Source organism: Myotis yumanensis, unplaced genomic scaffold (genome assembly GCF_028538775.1).
Source record: "Myotis yumanensis isolate MYYU_CA2020_CCGP unplaced genomic scaffold, mMyoYum1.0.hap1 SCAF_15, whole genome shotgun sequence".
In the NCBI taxonomy this organism is placed as follows: domain Eukaryota; kingdom Metazoa; phylum Chordata; class Mammalia; order Chiroptera; family Vespertilionidae; genus Myotis; species Myotis yumanensis.
Window position 1 is genome coordinate 40,402,023 of NW_027223766.1, and position 18,379 is coordinate 40,420,401.

An 18,379-nucleotide genomic window follows, 5' to 3' on the forward strand; every position below is an offset into this window, starting at 1 on the left:
TCCAGGTTTCAAGCACTTACCAGGCACCTTTCTAAGTTCTCGATGTGCGTTTGGGAATTTGCCTCCCCAGCACAGAAGCCCTGTGAGAGGGGGATCTCTAGGCCGTGAAGGAGGGACCGAGCGTGGAGACCACAGAGCTGTTCCGAGACAGAGCTGGGCTCTGGCTCCAGAGCTACACTCAGCCACTCTGCTGGACTGCGTCCCTGAGAAAAGTCATAGCGGAAGTCCCGTAGTTTCAGACCTACGCTGGGATTTTAGACTTGATACAATTCTACCTACTCCTATCAGAATAGTATCAAAGTCTAAATCAAACCTTAAATATTGCGTAGGCCTACAAATCTTTTAATCAGCAAAACACATTGCCCATGATAGAGATTATATTCCTTTTACAGATCCTAAGACTCAAAGAATACTCGTAAGAAACAGAACCAGAATTTTATATCAACAGCAAAACTTTTCAGCTTCCTCTTATCCGAAGGAAAACTGAAAATAAAATCTGCATTCCAAACAGGTTTTCAATGAACATTAATGGATGACCTGGCAGCATGTGTCAAAATGTACGCATACACACCTTCCAATCTGCTTCCAGGATCTCTTACAGAACTACTAATAAAAGGAAACAAAGACATCTGTGCCAGAAATTTACTAAAGCAGTAGCGAAAACTAATACAAGCTGACAGCCATCCCGTCAGCTGTATTATGGCACAAACACGAGGGAAAACCACGCAGCTGGTTAAAGAATGAGGTAGCTCTAGGTACACGGACACGTAAGGATATCTTGGGTATACCAGTAAGAAAAAAGGTGACAGAGTATGTGCAGTATGCTCTTATTTTTATTTAAAAATAAACTGTATGTGCGTGTGTGCATGTATCTGTGTGTGACATATGCTGTGGAGATATGAAAAGGCCTGGAAGAATACATACATAAACTCCCTTGGGAAGAAGCAACTGGCTGGGGGTGGGAAGGTGGGGAGAGCAGGGAGGGCAGTGGAGGGAGCAGGCATCATCTCTCATGTTTTACTTTTAGAAGTCTATATAGTTTGAAGTTAACAATTAATTTTGAAATACAAAGATCTTGGAGACTAATTTTCTAGAGAAAATAGCATAGTTTATAAATGCCCTTAAAATGAAATGTAAACTTCTTTCTCCCACTTAACTAGGCGGTGAGGGCACAGGAAGGGCAGCTCTGCCACAAATCCCTCGTTTAAAAGCTCTAACGATGCTAAACTAAGTCGTGCACTAAGGCTAGCAATACTTCTATCTTCAGACTATGTCATAAATGTCAAAATAAAGGCTTTTATAATTATAGAGCTTTAAAATGTGTAAAATACTTAGACAAATGACTAAAGCTGCAGTTTTGCTATACTTTATTCAAAACTGGCCCTACTTCCTAATGATTTGAGAACTATGAGTCGTGTCCAAATGTAAATGCCCATCCTGAAAGTGGCACAGCAAGTGAGCTCTGATCCCATTCATTAAACTCTCAAGCTGAACTGTAATCTGAAGGTACGCACACCACATACACCTTTGCACAGGTAATTTTATTCTCTCCTGTGGATGTCAACAAAGCTCCGAGATTTCATTTGAAACATTGAGAAAGCACATACCTGAATATTGTCACATTTCTTTACATCACGATTCAGTAACTATTAAACAGTTATGTCTACTAAATACAGTAAGCAAAATGGCATAAATGTTTACACCATTCCCTTGTAAACAAGGCTTCTGTGCACAACAGTAACAAATGGAATTATGCATATCACAACATCGTGAGGAAAGACCTCTTTAAATAAACTATTCTGTTTATAAATAGACTCTGATTTTTTTTAGTACACATTTACAGACCTGATCAATAAAAACAAACAAGACATACATTTTTCTTTTAAAAGAAAATGCTTGGAAATGGACCACGATGGGAGAATTCACCTAGGAAAAGGGTCAGAAGCAAGCAAGGGTAATAGAGCTAAAAGCACTGCCATACTTCAGCCTGTTTCTGTGAGCGTACACCAGCACAAGGGCGGGGCTGTCTGGGAGCAGCTCGTGTTCACTTGAATTCCAGCAAGTTGCAATCGATCTTGTAGTATACATAGGGGTAGTACTCCTGCTGACTCAGGTTTAAGCCTGGGATATCCATAGGCGCCTATGGAAATCAGACAAAGTGCTCGATTATGTACTTAAAGAAAGCAAACAAAGAAGTCAAGTATTACCATGTACCGTCCATTAAACACCTCCTCTGGACTAAGTTTATGCATTTCTGCTCATTTAACTTGAGGCAGGCATTATCATCTCCATTTTGCAAATGAGGAAACCACCTCAGAAAGGTTGACTTGCCGTAGGAAACACAGCGCAGTAAGGCCCAACGTCAAGCCTGTTGTGACTCCAAAGCCTGTGTGTCTACCTGGCCCTGCCACCCCTTTCTGTGCACACTGTAAAGAATTATTTTTACATCTCAGGCTTGGAGTATTGAGTTTCCAGGATAAAAGAAAATAAAGTATTGGTTAAAAATAAGTGAAGCTTTGTTTTAAAGATATCATATATTACATATGCATGTTATAAGAATTTACTGTTAGGAAATTATGTAGCAAATATTTAGACCTATTCTATAGACAATTCCATGAAAATGCAGACGGTCATTTCTTGCACTTTCTTCTATCAAAAAAACCTTGATTTTTCATAGGTTCTAACTAATACACATGTGAGATTTACCATCCTAAAGAGGGGGGAAAAATCAAGATATTTGAAATAAAAAATATAAAAGCCCACTACAATTTTAAACAATGACAAAAAACACATATGCTTTATTTTCTATTTAAAAGATGATATAAACACATACCATTTTAGAAAAAACAATTTGCTTTACAATGCTCATCTATTAACTCATTACTTCTACCAAATAAAGTTAAAATAACTACTAATTTTCTTCTCTGCAAGAAAAGAATTATAATTTTTGTAAATAACTAGTATCACTGGTTGGTTCTGTATTTCTCCAACTATGAACATCTGGTTTAAAGCAAGATAATGATTGGTTTTTAGCATTCCCAGCTCTAACTAGCATAAAACAGGGTAAACAAGGTAAATTACTGGCTATGTTTATCAAACAATTAACTGAGAATCTCAAAAGTACTTAGAAATAACTTTTAAAAAATGGGTATCATGATATTCACTATCCCTTTTCTGTCTATCTTTTCCAATTTTTCCTGAAATTCATTCCAGTTCTTATTCTCCAAGGCTATCTAATAAGTACTTACATCAATGATAGCTGCTGCACTGCTATCTAGATGTTTATACAATTCATATAATACTTCTCTTAGTTTCTTCATTGTTTTCTTATTGGGCTGAAGTAGCATTGCTTGGAAGTTCACTGGCAAGCCATACCTTGTAAGGAAGCAAAGATATATTATGTAACACAAACACACACATAGACTTTATTGTGAAAGCAAATATTTTCATACTCTTCTTTAATCACAGCTAATGGGGAGATGGTACCTCATTTTACAAGTTCAACTAATATACATAGAAACTCAAGCCTTCTCTGGTCCTCATTGTCCACTAGGTATTTTTCTCTAAAATGAGAGCCAATTATCTATTAGGAATTACTTTAATTACTCTTTAATTTTTAAGGAAATCTATGAATAAAATAGTGATAATGTGTAAACTTAGTAAATACTTTCAAGATAAACAATGAGATTACCCACATCTACTTTGAAAATTCCAAGTAATTTTAAAATAGCATAGCTGCAGGTACGTCTATAACAATTTCTAATAGGAGTAACATGTACACAAGATAACAAGATGATTTAGATTTTATGTCGAAATATTAAATATTATAGGTTAAATGAAACAATGATTTCATATAAGTCATTAGTATACTGTGTACATGTATATATCTGAAAGATCTTCTTTTAAACAAACATTGGCTAATATTGTATAATCTACGTTTGGCTTAAATACATGAGAAGAGACTCTGAGAGCACAGCAGCAGGGAGCTCTGGTCCTAAACCCAGTGTTAAGAGACACGACTAACACACATGCAATAGCTGGGTGACCCCGACAGCCTCTCCTCACAACTGGCCCTTTGGTTCCTACAAGTCCATTTCCTATTACTGGGCTGTGTGATATAATAAAGGGGTCCAATATAAAGGCATCTATAAGCTCTTCATACCCACGTTTCTCAATTAACTTTCTTTACCTTAAAACAGACTCTACAAAAACCCTCAATGCTTTCACATGAATCCACGCAATAAATGCTTCACTGAAATTCACTTTCAGCCACCGTACAAGTGGTCCCTATAAAAGAGGAAAAAAATTACCACAAATCTGGTCTTGAAAATGGCAAGTAGGAATTAGATGAACCAATTGGCTTTATTAGATATTACTTGGTTAGGGTTAGTTTTCTCCCAAATAAGATAATATGGTTTATAAAGTTCTTAGAAATAACTTTAAATGAAATTTGCTTTGCTTTTCTCTTTCATTACAAGAGAAACACCTTTTCACTAGTCACGTCTCCCCTTCCACACAATCTTTTGGTCTTCACAATAGTCCTGTATTTGAAGATGGCAAGAAAGTGGACACCAAATCCATTCCTGTTCCCATTTTGCCTAGAACATAACAATTCTCCAATGATTTCAATAAATTGCTTCAGTAAAATATTGTGGCATTAAAAACATTTGCCTCAAGAAAAGAAAGTCTTACTGGAAAGGAAAGCTACTACTTAAATAACGCTTCCACCACAGGGGTTCCAATCAAAACGCTGCATTTAAAATTAATTTCTGATATGGATTAAATGGGAGTAATTAATTTTAGGTATGTATTTTAAGATAACTACTCACAAATCTCAGCTTTAGAGAAAACTCATTCTGCTTATTTAATAGAAAAAATACTTAAAATCAAATGTCTTAAAAACAAATGGGGGTTTTGCTTTCTTAAATCAAATAAAAGCAACATCAGGTTTTCTTCTGTTTAACAAGGCTAATGCTAAATGTTAAGAATACATACAAATTGCTTCTTCTTGTCAGTAGAAAGCCTGTTCATTTCCTCTTTGTCTGCTTTCATCTCCTCTTCATTATACTGGAAATCACGAACAATGAATCTAAACATGGGGGGATAACAAAATTGTCCACACCGCTGTATAGGTGGTTTAACAAGATACAAAAACAAACAGAGAAAATAATGATCTTACTTGTTTTCCCTGGCTTTGTGTCTGAAGTCATCAACTGCCTTCCTAAACAAGGTGACATTACAAAGGTAACTGTCTTGGTCCTCTGAGAGCACACTAGGGAAAGAAGACAAAGTCTGGTTAAAACTTACATTGACTTCTTCTCTTTAATAGTGAAGACAGGATTCAGAAACACTGGGGGAGGAGGAGGAAGAGTAGGTGTGGCAGCCCTCCCAAACCATCTCAATGCTACCCATCTGTATTGCCTCAAACACTGGGTCTTGGATGTTTTTACTCACCGTAATAGCCCTGTCTTACATTTCCTGCATCCTGACCGATGATATTACACAGTAACTCAAGGAGAGCCCCCGAACTCTGAGAACCATGCTGTTCAATCCACATCAGTGCCGGGCTGGCCGAGGCAACCGTCCAGCAGCTGGGCTGTTTCCAGTCTCCTCGCGTCCTTGCTGCATCCTCTTCTCTTCTGGAAACCTCATTCTCTCTCCAGGCCAGCCCAACCCCCGGGGCCTGGCCCACCCGCTGCACTGCCAGAACCTCTCACCTCACCTGAGAGATCCTTCCTTTTCTCCCAGCACACCCTAGATCAAAACTAACACAGATGTCTAAATAACCTCTGAAAAAACACTCTTTTATGTATCTCAGGGCTCCATGTTAGGCTTTTTAAAAATATATATATATTTTTTATTGATTTCTAAGAGGAAGGGAGAGGGAGAGAGAGAATCATTGATGGGCTGCCTCCTGCATGCCCCCACTGAGGACTGAGCCAGCAACCTGAGCATGTGCCCTGACCTGGAATCGAACCGTGACCTCCTGGTTCATAGGTCCATGTTCAACCACTGAGCCATGTGGGTCGGGCCATGTTAGCCTTTATAACGGGATGGGGGACATATGGCCAGTGGGAATCATTTGGTCTGGCCCTGCCAAGACATTAGGGGTGAGTTAATTAAATGTTTGACCAAATACTAGTATAGCTAATCTTTAAGTTGATAATTTTGTATGGCCTGTGAATGATGTTATAAATATCCAAATGGGCCTTGGCAGAAAAAAGGTCCCCCACCCCTGCTTTAGAAGATCCCAGAGAGGTCGCATGTCCACCCAGTCACAGCTCTCAGGGACGTCACTGAAAAGACCTGCCATATGCACTGCTCCCAGTCAACCTACCTGCTTCATCGTCAAGACATCTTCCCTGATTTTCTTCATAAAAGTGAACTCTGCAGCCCTAACCAGTTTGGCTCAGTGGATAGAGCATTGGCCTGCGGACTCAAGGGTCCCAGGTTCGATTCCAGTCAAGGGCATTTACCTTGGTTACGGGCACATCCCCAGTAGGGGGTGTGCAGGAGGCAGCTGATCGATGTTTCTCACTCTCTATCCCTCTCCCTTTCTCTCTGTAAAAAATCAATAAAATACATATTTTTTAAAAAGTGATCTCTGCAACCTCTGTCCCAAAACAAGAGAAGGTGTCCTGTGCACAGTGGCTAGTGCGTCTTTTTCTAGATCTTCTTAGCGAGGCTCCTGTGCCTCATCTGGAGCTCTAGCTCCTTGAATTAAAACCTCCATGAAGCTGCAATGAGTTTGTTTCTGACAACAGAGGCAGAGGTGAACCAGTGACCTGACCCTTTCAAGTTACCTTAACAAGCAAAAGCAGACAGACAAAAAGGAAAGTGGTAATTCTGAAAGCATAAATGCCAAGTACCTCTTTCCAAACTGCTTTTTTTTTTTTTTTTTACAAAAGAAGCAGAACAGCAGCCCAGCCTCCACTTTCTTGGCTGTAATACTGACATGGCATTTATACACATCCATGCACGTAACACACAATAATGGCAATATTTCAAATTGTCCAATACTGGAAGACTTTAGGTAGAATATTTTGCAAATAGCTAGATTTTATGCATTTTTAAATATATTTTTATTGATTTCAGAGAGCAAGGGAGAGGGGGAGAGAGATAGAAACATCAATGATGAGAGAGAATCATTGATTGGCTGCCTCCTGCACCACCCCCCATCCCTACTGGGGATCAAGCACCCAAACCAGGCATGTGCCCTGACCAGGAATGGAACTGTGACCTCCTGGTTCCTAGGTTGACACTCAACCACTAAACCATGAGTCTAGATTTTATGCATTTTTAAATGAATGTTTCTTTCAGGTTTGAGATAGTATTTTTTCAATCTATTCTTCTACCTCAGAATTCCACTTTCATCTTCACTCCTCCCAAGTATCATGCCAAAAAGCCACAAGTATTATTACTGCTTATAACTGAGTTAAAAATAAAGCACTTAGAACAATGACCAGCACATAGTAATTACTCCAAAATGTTAGTTATTATGATAACCAAAACACCCAGCACCAAGCCACAGAGACCTTTCCTAACCAGCGGACAGGATTCCAGACTAACCCACTAGCCTGTCTCCCCACAGGCACTGACCTTCCACCCTCGTCCCGGTGCTGGCTGCACGGCTGCTCTGCTCTTGACTACATTTAGACAGTAAGTTTTCAAGTCAGTGATTCCAAATGACTTCTGAGCTGAGAAACAGAGTAGAACAGATGTCTTCACTGGGTGAGGAAGGGCTGGGACGCTCAGGTGGTCATGAGCACTTGTAGGTCGTTCAGAAGACTGGTACTGCCTGGGCTAACCTGTTACTGCCTGACACTTTTTCTTTGAAACTACTATAGTGACTTTAAAAGATGGACATCTCCAAAGTAAGATTATTTACTTAGTGTTTTGTTTGTTTTTATTTTTTTTTTTTATTGATTTCAGAGAAGAAGGGAGAGGGATAGAGAGAGAAACATTAATGATAAGAGAGAATGATTGGTAGGCTGCCTCCTGCACGCCCCACACTGGGGATCGAGCCCACAACCCAGGCATGTGCCCTGACTGGTAATCAAACCCGTGACCTCCTGGTTCATAGGTCAATGCTCAACCACTTAGCCATGCCAGCCGGGTTCTAAAGTAATATTTTAAAGTCCTTCCTTTAGAATAAATCAGGGCTTACTTATCTAGCCTACACACCACTCCCCTGGAACCCAGGTTTGGCATATGTACAACTTGTGGGGACATACCGTGTGCATGGGGTCCTTCTTCTCCTCCTCCCCTGCCTCCCAGACAAAGTCAGCCCCTATGGCTTTAATGCCCACAGAGGTATAAGAGGTGTGATCTGTCAGGATAAAGAGCTTCTGTGGGAAACTAGTGTCAAGACACATTAGTCTTCAATTTACCATGGGAAGGGCTGGTGTGAGTGAAAGGGATAGCCCCTGTCCCTCACCATGCTCCCTCCAAAAAAATATTTCATGATGGGCACTGGTTTGTGGTTTATGTTTCAAAAAAATCAGCATCTGGCCCAGCTGGTGTGGCTCAGTGGTTAAGTGTCAGCCTATGAACCAGGAGGTTACGGTTTGATTCCTGGTCAGCGCAAATGCCCAGGTTGCGAGCTCAATCCCCAGTGTGGGGCGTGCAGAAGGCAGCCTATCAATGATTCTCTCTCATCATTGATGTTTCTATTTCTTCCTCTCCCTTCCTCTCTAAAAGCAATAAAAATATATTTGTAAAAAGAATTTTCAGAAGGTAGCAGCAGGGAAAGTGCCACATGAGACCCGGGTTCTAGTACTGGCCCTGCATGAACAGATGTGTGACTCTGGACAAACCACCTCACTTCTGTGGCCTCAAATGTCTGTACCAGTCAACATGAGCGGGCCAACCAGACTGTGCAATCCCAGGTCTAAAAGTATGACAGCTGGAGTTAATATAACTCACTGATAAGGTGAAAAGATGATTTTAAAATATAAATTTACCACAAAGGAAAGACATAAAGGCATTTCCTATCCCAACATCCAGACTGTAAAAGGAATTCCAGGAAAGAAAGGGGTTTTACAAAGACTCCGACTTACTTGCTAGACCTGGGAACGACCATCTCGGCTAGTGTCTCATACTGCTTCATCCAGTCGTTGTGGTTTAACCTGCAAGAGAGGTGCAGTCAGTACTGGGGGGAAAAGTCCTACCTCCTGCCACACCCAGGTGGAGAAAAAGGATGGGACAAACAGGAAATGTGGCTATAGTAAGTATACGTCAAACCTATTTAACAAAATATTCAAGTGTCCTACTGAGAATGAATTTCAAACACACTTGTTGAGTGAAACAGGAACTACATTACATCCAGGAACTACTGCAAAGCAGACACAGCCCAGAATGAAGTTTAGAAAGGAAGTAAGGCAAAGTACAGATTCTCAACTACTTTCAAACTTTCGGGTTGAAGTATATTACCTCATTTTTTAAAAAGAAAGAAAAAGGCTATGCATGACAAACCATGACCATTTCTTTTCAGGGCCATTAAGAAAGGCTGGAAAGAACTATATTTACTGAAAGCACCAAGTACCAGGAAGTGTTCAGTAAATAAAGGGACAGCAAACTATGCTGCCACAGCGAATTGTGCAACACCCTTCTCTAAAGAACACTGGCTTTTGGGGGTGTGGAAAGTGACAATTATGTCTGTAATTTAAAATAAAGAACTTTAGTATTTGTAGACCAAGACAGAAAATAATTCATTGTTTAAGGTGCTTAGGTTCTATGTTTCAATTACTGTATACAGAAAACTGTGAAAAGTTCTGGTTTTAAACACAAATTTTAAATAAAGATTAAATGAGACCAATCTTTTATCTGGGCAAAGGTACTTTCCTATATATTATAAAAACACAAATACACAGAAATTGATGATAAAAAATCAGTGTTGCAGTACAGCAAGGCTGAGTTACATAACTCACACACGAAATACAACTTCTGGGGCCCTTAGTTTCTGTGTCGTGTGTTTTTTAAAACTAGGTAATTAGCCTTCCTTTTCTTTTATTTGAATTTTGTTGTTGTGGTTAACCCTCACTCGAGGATATTTTTTCCATTGCTATTCTGAGAGAGGGGAAAAGAGTGAGGGAAGGGGAGAGAGAGACACACACACCGATTGGTTGCCTCCCACATGAGCTCTGGAACCTGCAACTCTTGACCAGGGAATCGAACCTAGTACCCTTCAGTGCGAGTCCCTTTACACTTGGATTTTATGGAAAACTTCAAATTAAAATGTCAGATACAAACATTTTTCTTGTATTTTAACAGATAAAAAAATCTTTTTAATAAAAAAACATACTTGGGAACTACAACCAGTAACGTGACGAGATACTCTGAATCAAGAACAAAGTCATCCTTCTTCACAATTTCTGAGAGACTTCTAGTTAGCAAACTTCCTCTGAGGAAGAAGGAAAAAATCATTAGGCTGATAATTATGGGCTCCCATAACACAAGAAAGAAACAGCAAGCTAATTATATTCACACACTATAAAGACATCTCAAGAGAGGCATTAGTCTAGTTAACATTTTTACTTTATAAGTCTTCAAAATTTAGCTATTTCTCACCTCTGCAATGAAGGAAATGGCAACATTTATCAAAATCTGTCTCTAGTGTCTGCCTTTGTGTTTGCCTTAATTATTGGAAGATGGGTCTTCTGTTGATTACATTTATAATATCTTGACTGGGAAAGTGTTACTCATTAGATATCAACTAAAGTCTATTTCATCTTAATTATGAAATTATATCATCTATACCTTGGTTTTCCTCCCTCTCCCTCAGTATCTTTTGATACCAGGTAATTTTGGTTAGTTAACCCAATAATCAACTCTTCCAATCGGTCTTCATATAGTGTCCCAGTACTGATCCTTTCATAATAAAAATGTCTTGCCTGTTTGCACCACTGACAGTAAATATATCAACCACCTTTTCCTCTGGGATATAAATACTTAACTTCAACAGTTAAGTGCTTAAAGCTACATCTGTAGTAGTCATGCTACAAGGAGATCAACCAGAAGAAGTGTATTTGATTTTAAGAAAACCTAAGGTGTAAAACACCTAAACTTGGTAAACAAAAAAAAATATCGGATTATAAAAGAATTCTCCTATAGAATTCTTTTAAGCAGACTGTGCAATTAAACTATGATTTGATTTGAAACAATTAATTTTAGACATTTTCCTACCAAATGAATAAAGCAGGGCTGAGCGCCTGAGCAGCACTCACAGGTATTATTTATGAAACAAGTATAATAAATCAATCTCACATCTGTTTTGACTAGACTCAATTAATACACTTTTCTCCATGAAATGAAAAAATACCACTTTGATTATAGAAACAGCTGGAACTTTACTAAACCGAAACAATAACTCATTCAGTGTATGCTACAGTGCTTCTCTAATTCTTAACATTCACAAATACTTGATATGCTTACGCATTCTTTCGTTCCAAATTCTGAAGATTCCCTTTCAGGTTATTATATGCAGATGCTCGAGATTTCAGGTCATTGTCGATCTGAGTCACTCCCTTTAAAAATAAAATAGGCCCAGAGAAAAAGAAGCATGGAACAGACTGTCAAATATCAGAGGGAAGGTGGGGGTGGGTGGGTGGGTGGGAAGAGATGAACCAAAGAACTTGTATGCATATATGCATAACCCATGGACACAGACAACAGGGTGGTGGAGGCCTAAGGTATGGGGTGGGGGGCAGGGGTGGCTTATAAGGTGTCAATGGGAGAAAAAAGGGACATATGTAATACTTTCAACAATAAAGATTTAATAAAAAAATAAAATAAAATCAATAAAAAATAAATAAAATAAGCAAGATTTTCCTAAATCCACCTCTACTAATATAATTAAAGTAGCTGTACTTAAACACTAACTTTAAAGAATAACAACAATTAGTTCCTAATGTAAAAATATTTTAAAAGCACATCTTCATAAGGTCATTTTTTAAATAACCTACTTTATTTTTAATAACCATGGTAATTTCCATATGAATCTTTTCTACTAAAGATGTTTTAGTCCACATGTATTTTAATTATTTACTATATTACTTCTTAAACCTAAATGGAATCTAGGCCACCAGTTTAGAGATTACTAATTAAAAGGCCTCAATTTATACGGCTGAAGGATTAATTCCCAAAGGAACTAAATTAAAGTTGCATTGTTCACAACTCTATTATTACTATTACTACACAAAATGTTTTCTCAATATACTCTGAATTGTAGTTGAATTTATTTATAAATTTTACAAAAGCTGATTTTTCAAAAAGATGACTAAAACTACTAATACTTTAGGGAGAAAACGCAAAGCAGATTTCACATTTGAGCACCTTGAGTCTGAGGCCTTTGACCACTCAGAAATTCTGACAGCATCTGAAAAACTAGTTTCAACTCAGCTCTGCCATTATTAGCTTTGTGTACTGGTAAGTCCCTTGACTTTCTCTGAGCCTGTTTCCTCATCTATATAGTATCAGGAAGAAGAACACTAAATCCTTGATAAGAATAAAAAAATAAGGCTCAGTCATAGTAAGAACACCATTTTATATTATCAAACTACTCAAGTTCATTGAATTTTATGATTTTAGTTAAAATCCTTGATAATCTATTCAGTTCCATTTAACTATAGAGCATACTATACAAGTAAAATCACAGAGGGTTAAGCAAAGTCTGTCCAAGTAGTTTAAACCATACTTTCCACCCTAGCCAGGTCATAAAAATGTTGACAAATAGCTCTTTGTCTATTTGCCTCGTTATAATTTCAGGTAAGACTTTTACATTTCTTCTCAAGCTCCAGGACTTTGCAATATAAAAGGAGCTTTTAACTCAGCGAGTTCATGGATGGGCTTCAGGCTCTGTGTACTCTCTGAAACTGTACATAGATTCATGTGGTATATGAACATAGCGTCCTTCTGGGTAGAGAAGCAATAATGACTGTCAGAAGGCGTCAGAGAACACATAAAGTTTAACGTCTAAATCAGCACTGCACATAAAACATACTTAAGTGGCCATTGCATCTACATGGCTCATAAATCCTTAATAGACTCCATTTTCCTGTTCTACAACACCTCAGTTACCCTTAAAATGTGTATAAGCGATAATTACAGAATTTTAAAGATTCTTATTTTACCATTGTTGATGCAATATTTAAATGAACTATGTGAATAAGTAAACTATACAACTTGGATACTCTACACATGAAAGTGTTATACTTATTAACATCTTTTTTATTTTTAGTAAAGTTGTAGTTAGGGTAGCTCCTGTTTGTATCAACCATCTGTAATTAAGTTGCCTTGTCAAAACCTAAAGCGTATTTCCATAGCTAAATGCTTATAAAATGAAAAGAAGCCACTATAAATCGATGTGTCCTACCTGTGTTATTTTTTATCTTACCTTGGCAATTATTTCAGAAATATTTTTCAGAGACTGTTTGATTGGATATTTAGCCATGTCCCACTGAAATCTTGTTATGTAAGTAACCAAGTCAACTGAAATAAGGAAATAAATTAATTACTGAGGAGAAGCAATAGAATTTTTTGTAGTCTGCTACACAGTAAACATTCAGATATTTGAAATTGGCATTTGGAAAATCAGTCAAGATATATCATCATTTCTGAAATGTTCTGATTAAATAAATGTGGAACATATGTTAACATCAGTTAATCAAAATTTTATGTTGCAATTTGATTGAATCTTCTATACTTACTCAAAAATATTTTAAAATACATATCTTTATTGATTTCTCAGAGGAAAGGAGAGAGAGGTAGAAACATCAATGATTAGAATCATTGATCGGCTGCCTCCTGCACGCACTACACTGAGGGTTGGGCCCACAACCTCGGTATGTGCCCTGACCAGGAATTGAACCCAAGAACCTGTAACCTATTGGTGCATAGGTCAACACTCAACCACTGAGCCACACTGGCCAGGCAAAATACTGCTACTTTTGAGAGTCTGACCACACTACTCCATAATGCTGCCTTGGCAGTCCTTTTGTGTGGCCAAGTGGCCTGCAGGGACCTAGAAATTACACTCCCTCTCCCTCAACAAGAGCCGTAAAAACAGCCTCCAGAGTCACAACCAAGTGCAAGTGTCTGGTTGAACTCTCCCTGACCCCCCACTGCCCAGGGCCTTCCCCTGTGTACCCTTTAGAGAAGCCCTCTCCAAGTTACCAAAACCCTACTCTTTTTGGTCTCAACTGACCAATCAGGACTTAGCCTGGGAATCCCAAAGCACTCCACCCACAGACCCTATTAAAGGCATGTGTCCTGATGCTCTGGCCTGTACCCTGCCTTGACCTCTCCATGGGCCCTACCTCCTCCAGGACCTGAGAGTAATAAACTTCTCTATTTCACTTTCCCTTTTGTTGAACAGTGGCTCACCATCCCTGGGGCTCTACTTAACACCCTGGGGCTCTACTTAACAAATGTTAATTTAACAAAGTCACATTAGTGACCTTATAGTAGGCAATACAGAATAGAAGGAAATACAGAATAGAAGGTTATTTTGTATTGTAATGACATAAAACTAAAGATCAACCTAATTTAAAATAAAGCAAATGCTAAAGTGGTATTTCATAACAAACAACAAATGCAGTACAAATGACAACAGTGATGTCAAAGCCACCTTTATAAAGCTACTAGTAGCCTGCACACAAATCTGCACCAGTAGCTCGCTGCCGCCCTCCTGTCGCTCTCCGCCTGCTGCCCCGCCCTCCTGTAGCTCCCCTGCTCCCTTCCCGCTCCCTCCTGCCCCCTCCTCAGCTTGCTGCCCTGCCCCCTCCTGTAGCTCTCCGCCGCCCACTTGCCCACTTATAGCTGGCTGACCCACCCTCCTGCTGATCCCTGATCCGATTGTTATGTGGTCGGTCGTTATGTAACGACCATTTGCATATTACATCTTTATTATCTAGGATTATTTCATAAAGCAAACTCTTTTTTGTTTTTGTAGCTTGGTCATTCACTTTGTACAAGTCAACATCAAATCATGAGACATTAGCTTACCTCCATTTGCCAGCAGATTCTCCTGGACTTTATCTTTACTATCCTCCAATACGTCAGCCATATATTGGGCCACTTTCTTAACCACCCTTGGGAGAAAAGAAAATCAACAATAATTTTTAGGAGAAAGACCCAAATTCCATGTTATACAATGAACACACTACATAAAGACATGAAACTGACTATATATGTTCCCATTATACATCTATACTAATAAAAGAGAAACATGCAAATTGACCATCCCTGCGCTATGCCCACCAGCCAATCAGAGTGATATGCAAATTAACCCAACAAAGATGGCTGTTAATTTGCATACACAGGCATGGAGCGAAGACTGAAGACAGCGTAGAAGGAAGCCAAGTACTGCAGAAGGGAGCGAAGCAGTAGAGAAGGGAGGGAGCGAAGTGGCAGAGAAGAGAGGGAGCCGAGGCAGCGGAGACAGAGGGAGTGAGGCAGCGGAAAAGGGAGTGAAGCCTGCCTCGGCCGGCTTCGCTCCCTTCTCTGCTTCGCTCCGGCCTCAAGAAGCCCTATTCTTGCAGGAATAGGCCCAAGGAAGCCCAGTCTTGCAGGAATCTTCCTGCAACGGGCCTCTAGTATCTATATAATATAAAACAAATGGGTCCTAACTTCTTTAAATAATGTTTTAAGGATAAAATGGACCAAAATTTTGTTTTATGCAAAACTCAACTGAATAACCACAGAGTTTCAAAGAGACTACATGAAATATATTTATTAATCTGAAAAGGTAGTGAGAAACAGTTTGTAAATAGCCACATATTATAAACTGAAAAACTGGGCAATGGATCTGCAAGGACCAAGAACAACGGAGGAGGCAGAGAGCTAGTGAGCATTCACCAATTATATGCTTTCACTTAGGATGAAAGGGAGCTGGTAGGAAACAGAATACAAGCAACAGTAATGATTCAGCAACATTTGCAAGAAGCAATCATATACAAGAAACCTCAGTGCCAAACTTCTGAGGCACCTAGATATCACCCTGTCAATTTCTTCACTTTATAAGTAAAGACATCGAATTATAAAGAGAATAATTGACTTAATCACAAAACCAGTTAGTGGTGGATTTGTGACTAGAAATGTGGTGTTTTGACTCTGCTGTCTGGTGTTCTTTCCCTTATCCAGTTGTGCCACTAGGCTCTGGATGAAATTCAAATGTATACAAGACAAAATCACTAACTTCGCATTGCTTAAAGTTGAATTGGAGAGCTACCAAAATATACAAATGACTAAATACAAAGCAATCTGTGGTAAGTGCCAGCTAAGATTACCAAGCTATAGAAAGAGAAGCATAAAGGAAAAAGGGATCACTCCCAGCTACTGTAATCAAGCATATGGCTCCTGAACTGGGTAACGAAGGAAAGGAATGGTTTTGAAAGGATGACTAGACAGGAAGAAAGTATACTCTTGCCACAGGGCAGCACATGAGTCAAGACCAGGAGAGGTAGAAAAGCAACAGGCAATCAGAGAATGATGAGCAGTCCAGACGGCCTGGAATGTCATGCTGACGAGAAGGGGATGTTATGCTGGGAAGGTAGGCTGGGCCAGACGGCAGACAGATAGCCTCTGATGTCAGACTTTAGAGAGAGGGATAACATAGTCACAACAGGGCTCGGACAATCTGATGACTGTGTGCTCAATGGCAGGAAGGGTAAATTGAAAGACAAATTCAGAAACTCCTGCACAAGAACCAATAATAGGGACCAGAAAAATTGACAGAAGGGCTAAATTTGAATGACCTCAACCTAAGGAAGTGGAACAATTTCAGAAAAAAATATAAGCCATAAATCTTCAACATGTTTAACCTGGGATTTGTACATACACTTGGCTGTGTCTCCAAAATTCACCTATTCCTTCAAAGGAGACAAACTATTATTCCCCTATAAATTAACAAGTATCTTTTAAACAGAACCATTGCTATGAACATTAAAAAATGTGCATATGTTCATGGTTGATAAAAAATATACTAAGGTTGATTATGGTGATGGCTGCACAACTCTGTGAATATACTAAGAATCAATGCATTGTACATTTTAAATAGGTGAATTGCATGACATGTAAAGTATATCTCAATAAAAATGATAACATCACACTTTGAATGGGTGTATTTTATTGTATGGAAATTACCTATATATATATAGAAGCCTAAGCGACTGTTCAACTGTTCACTATGACATGCACTGACCACCAGGGGGAAGATGCTCAATGCACAGGCATGGAAACATGGAACAGGCTGATGAACCTCAGAGGGAAGGGGGAGAGGGGAGGGGGGAAGAAATTAACCAAAAATATTATATGCATACTAGAGGCCCGGTGCACCAGTGGGGTCCCTCAGCCTGGCCTGCGGGGATCAGGCCGAAACCAGCAGTCCAACATCCCCTGAGGGGTTCCAGATTGTGAGAGGGCACAGGCCAGGCCGAGGGACCCCACCAGTGCACGAATCCATGCACCGGGCCTCTAGTATCATCATAAAGTCGATTGCAAAAAAAAGAGCCAACATTTCTAAAATCATTCCAATAAGCACAGTATCTATGTGTGATAATAAACCAAATGTCTAGCAGCCTGGTAACAGTGACTTTCATTTTGCTCTAGTCTGTGCGTATAAGTACATTACCCTTCTACAAATGCATCCAGTTTAGCCAGTTCATCCGACAAACCAACCAAGACATCCAGTGTGCCAACCTAGAGGGGCAATACAGATTTTATTACTTAGGTTTCTCTCTCTTTTTTTTTTACAAGATGGTACAACATCTTAATTTGAAGGGCCCACAAACTTAAGTTCTCCTTTTTTTATTTCATAATGTGCAAGTGTGGTTAAAAAATGTTTGCCAGACATTTCAAAACTATTACATGTACAAGATAATCCTCTAATGCAGGGGTATAAGCACTGTTTAAGACATGACAATTCTGCAGAGGCAGGCCTATGCCTCTGCTTGTCCTGCCCAGTGACGGTGGATCGTCTGAAGCCATGGTTTACAATAGCAGCTCTTATCACAGATCCGTGACTGCATTAGAGGGTCTGTAGCTGAATTTATATGCAAAACTGTGTGTAAATGAGCATGTTTTGGAAGAAATGTTCATAGTCTATAGCAGTGCCTTGAAGGAATTCATAACTCCCAAAATATATATCAAATCTTTTTATAAGATTTCTCATTACAATTTAAATTACAACTTAGAAAAGCATAAATGTTTAGGAAAAAATGTTATTTTGTTTAGGTAGCTCACTTCTAAAATCTCAATTTACTTATTATCTAAAATCTGAAGATTGGAAAAAACAAGAACAGGTTTTAAATTATGCCAATGGCCAGAGAAGGAACCTGGGTATCTCATTTCTACCAAAAGGGAAGCAGAGATACACTGTCCT

At 39.0% G+C, this 18,379-nt stretch overlaps 1 protein-coding gene across 1 annotated transcript in view; it reads right to left on the minus strand.

Moving 5' to 3' along the window:
- Positions 1-1,526: 1,526 nt before the first annotated feature.
- ATP6V1C1 (ATPase H+ transporting V1 subunit C1) overlaps positions 1,527-18,379 on the minus strand; it is a 34,961-nt gene continuing 18,108 nt past the window's right edge. Inside the window, exons 3-13 of the mRNA XM_070391972.1 lie at positions 17,630-17,697; positions 15,004-15,089; positions 13,394-13,488; positions 11,434-11,525; positions 10,304-10,402; positions 9,060-9,128; positions 5,180-5,272; positions 4,996-5,089; positions 4,190-4,287; positions 3,249-3,375; positions 1,527-2,140 (exon numbers count right to left, since the gene is read on the minus strand). Of these exons, the coding sequence (XP_070248073.1) occupies positions 2,045-2,140; positions 3,249-3,375; positions 4,190-4,287; positions 4,996-5,089; positions 5,180-5,272; positions 9,060-9,128; positions 10,304-10,402; positions 11,434-11,525; positions 13,394-13,488; positions 15,004-15,089; positions 17,630-17,697 (1,017 nt within the window). The 3' untranslated portion in view covers positions 1,527-2,044. The remainder of the gene's footprint in view (positions 2,141-3,248; positions 3,376-4,189; positions 4,288-4,995; positions 5,090-5,179; positions 5,273-9,059; positions 9,129-10,303; positions 10,403-11,433; positions 11,526-13,393; positions 13,489-15,003; positions 15,090-17,629; positions 17,698-18,379) is intronic.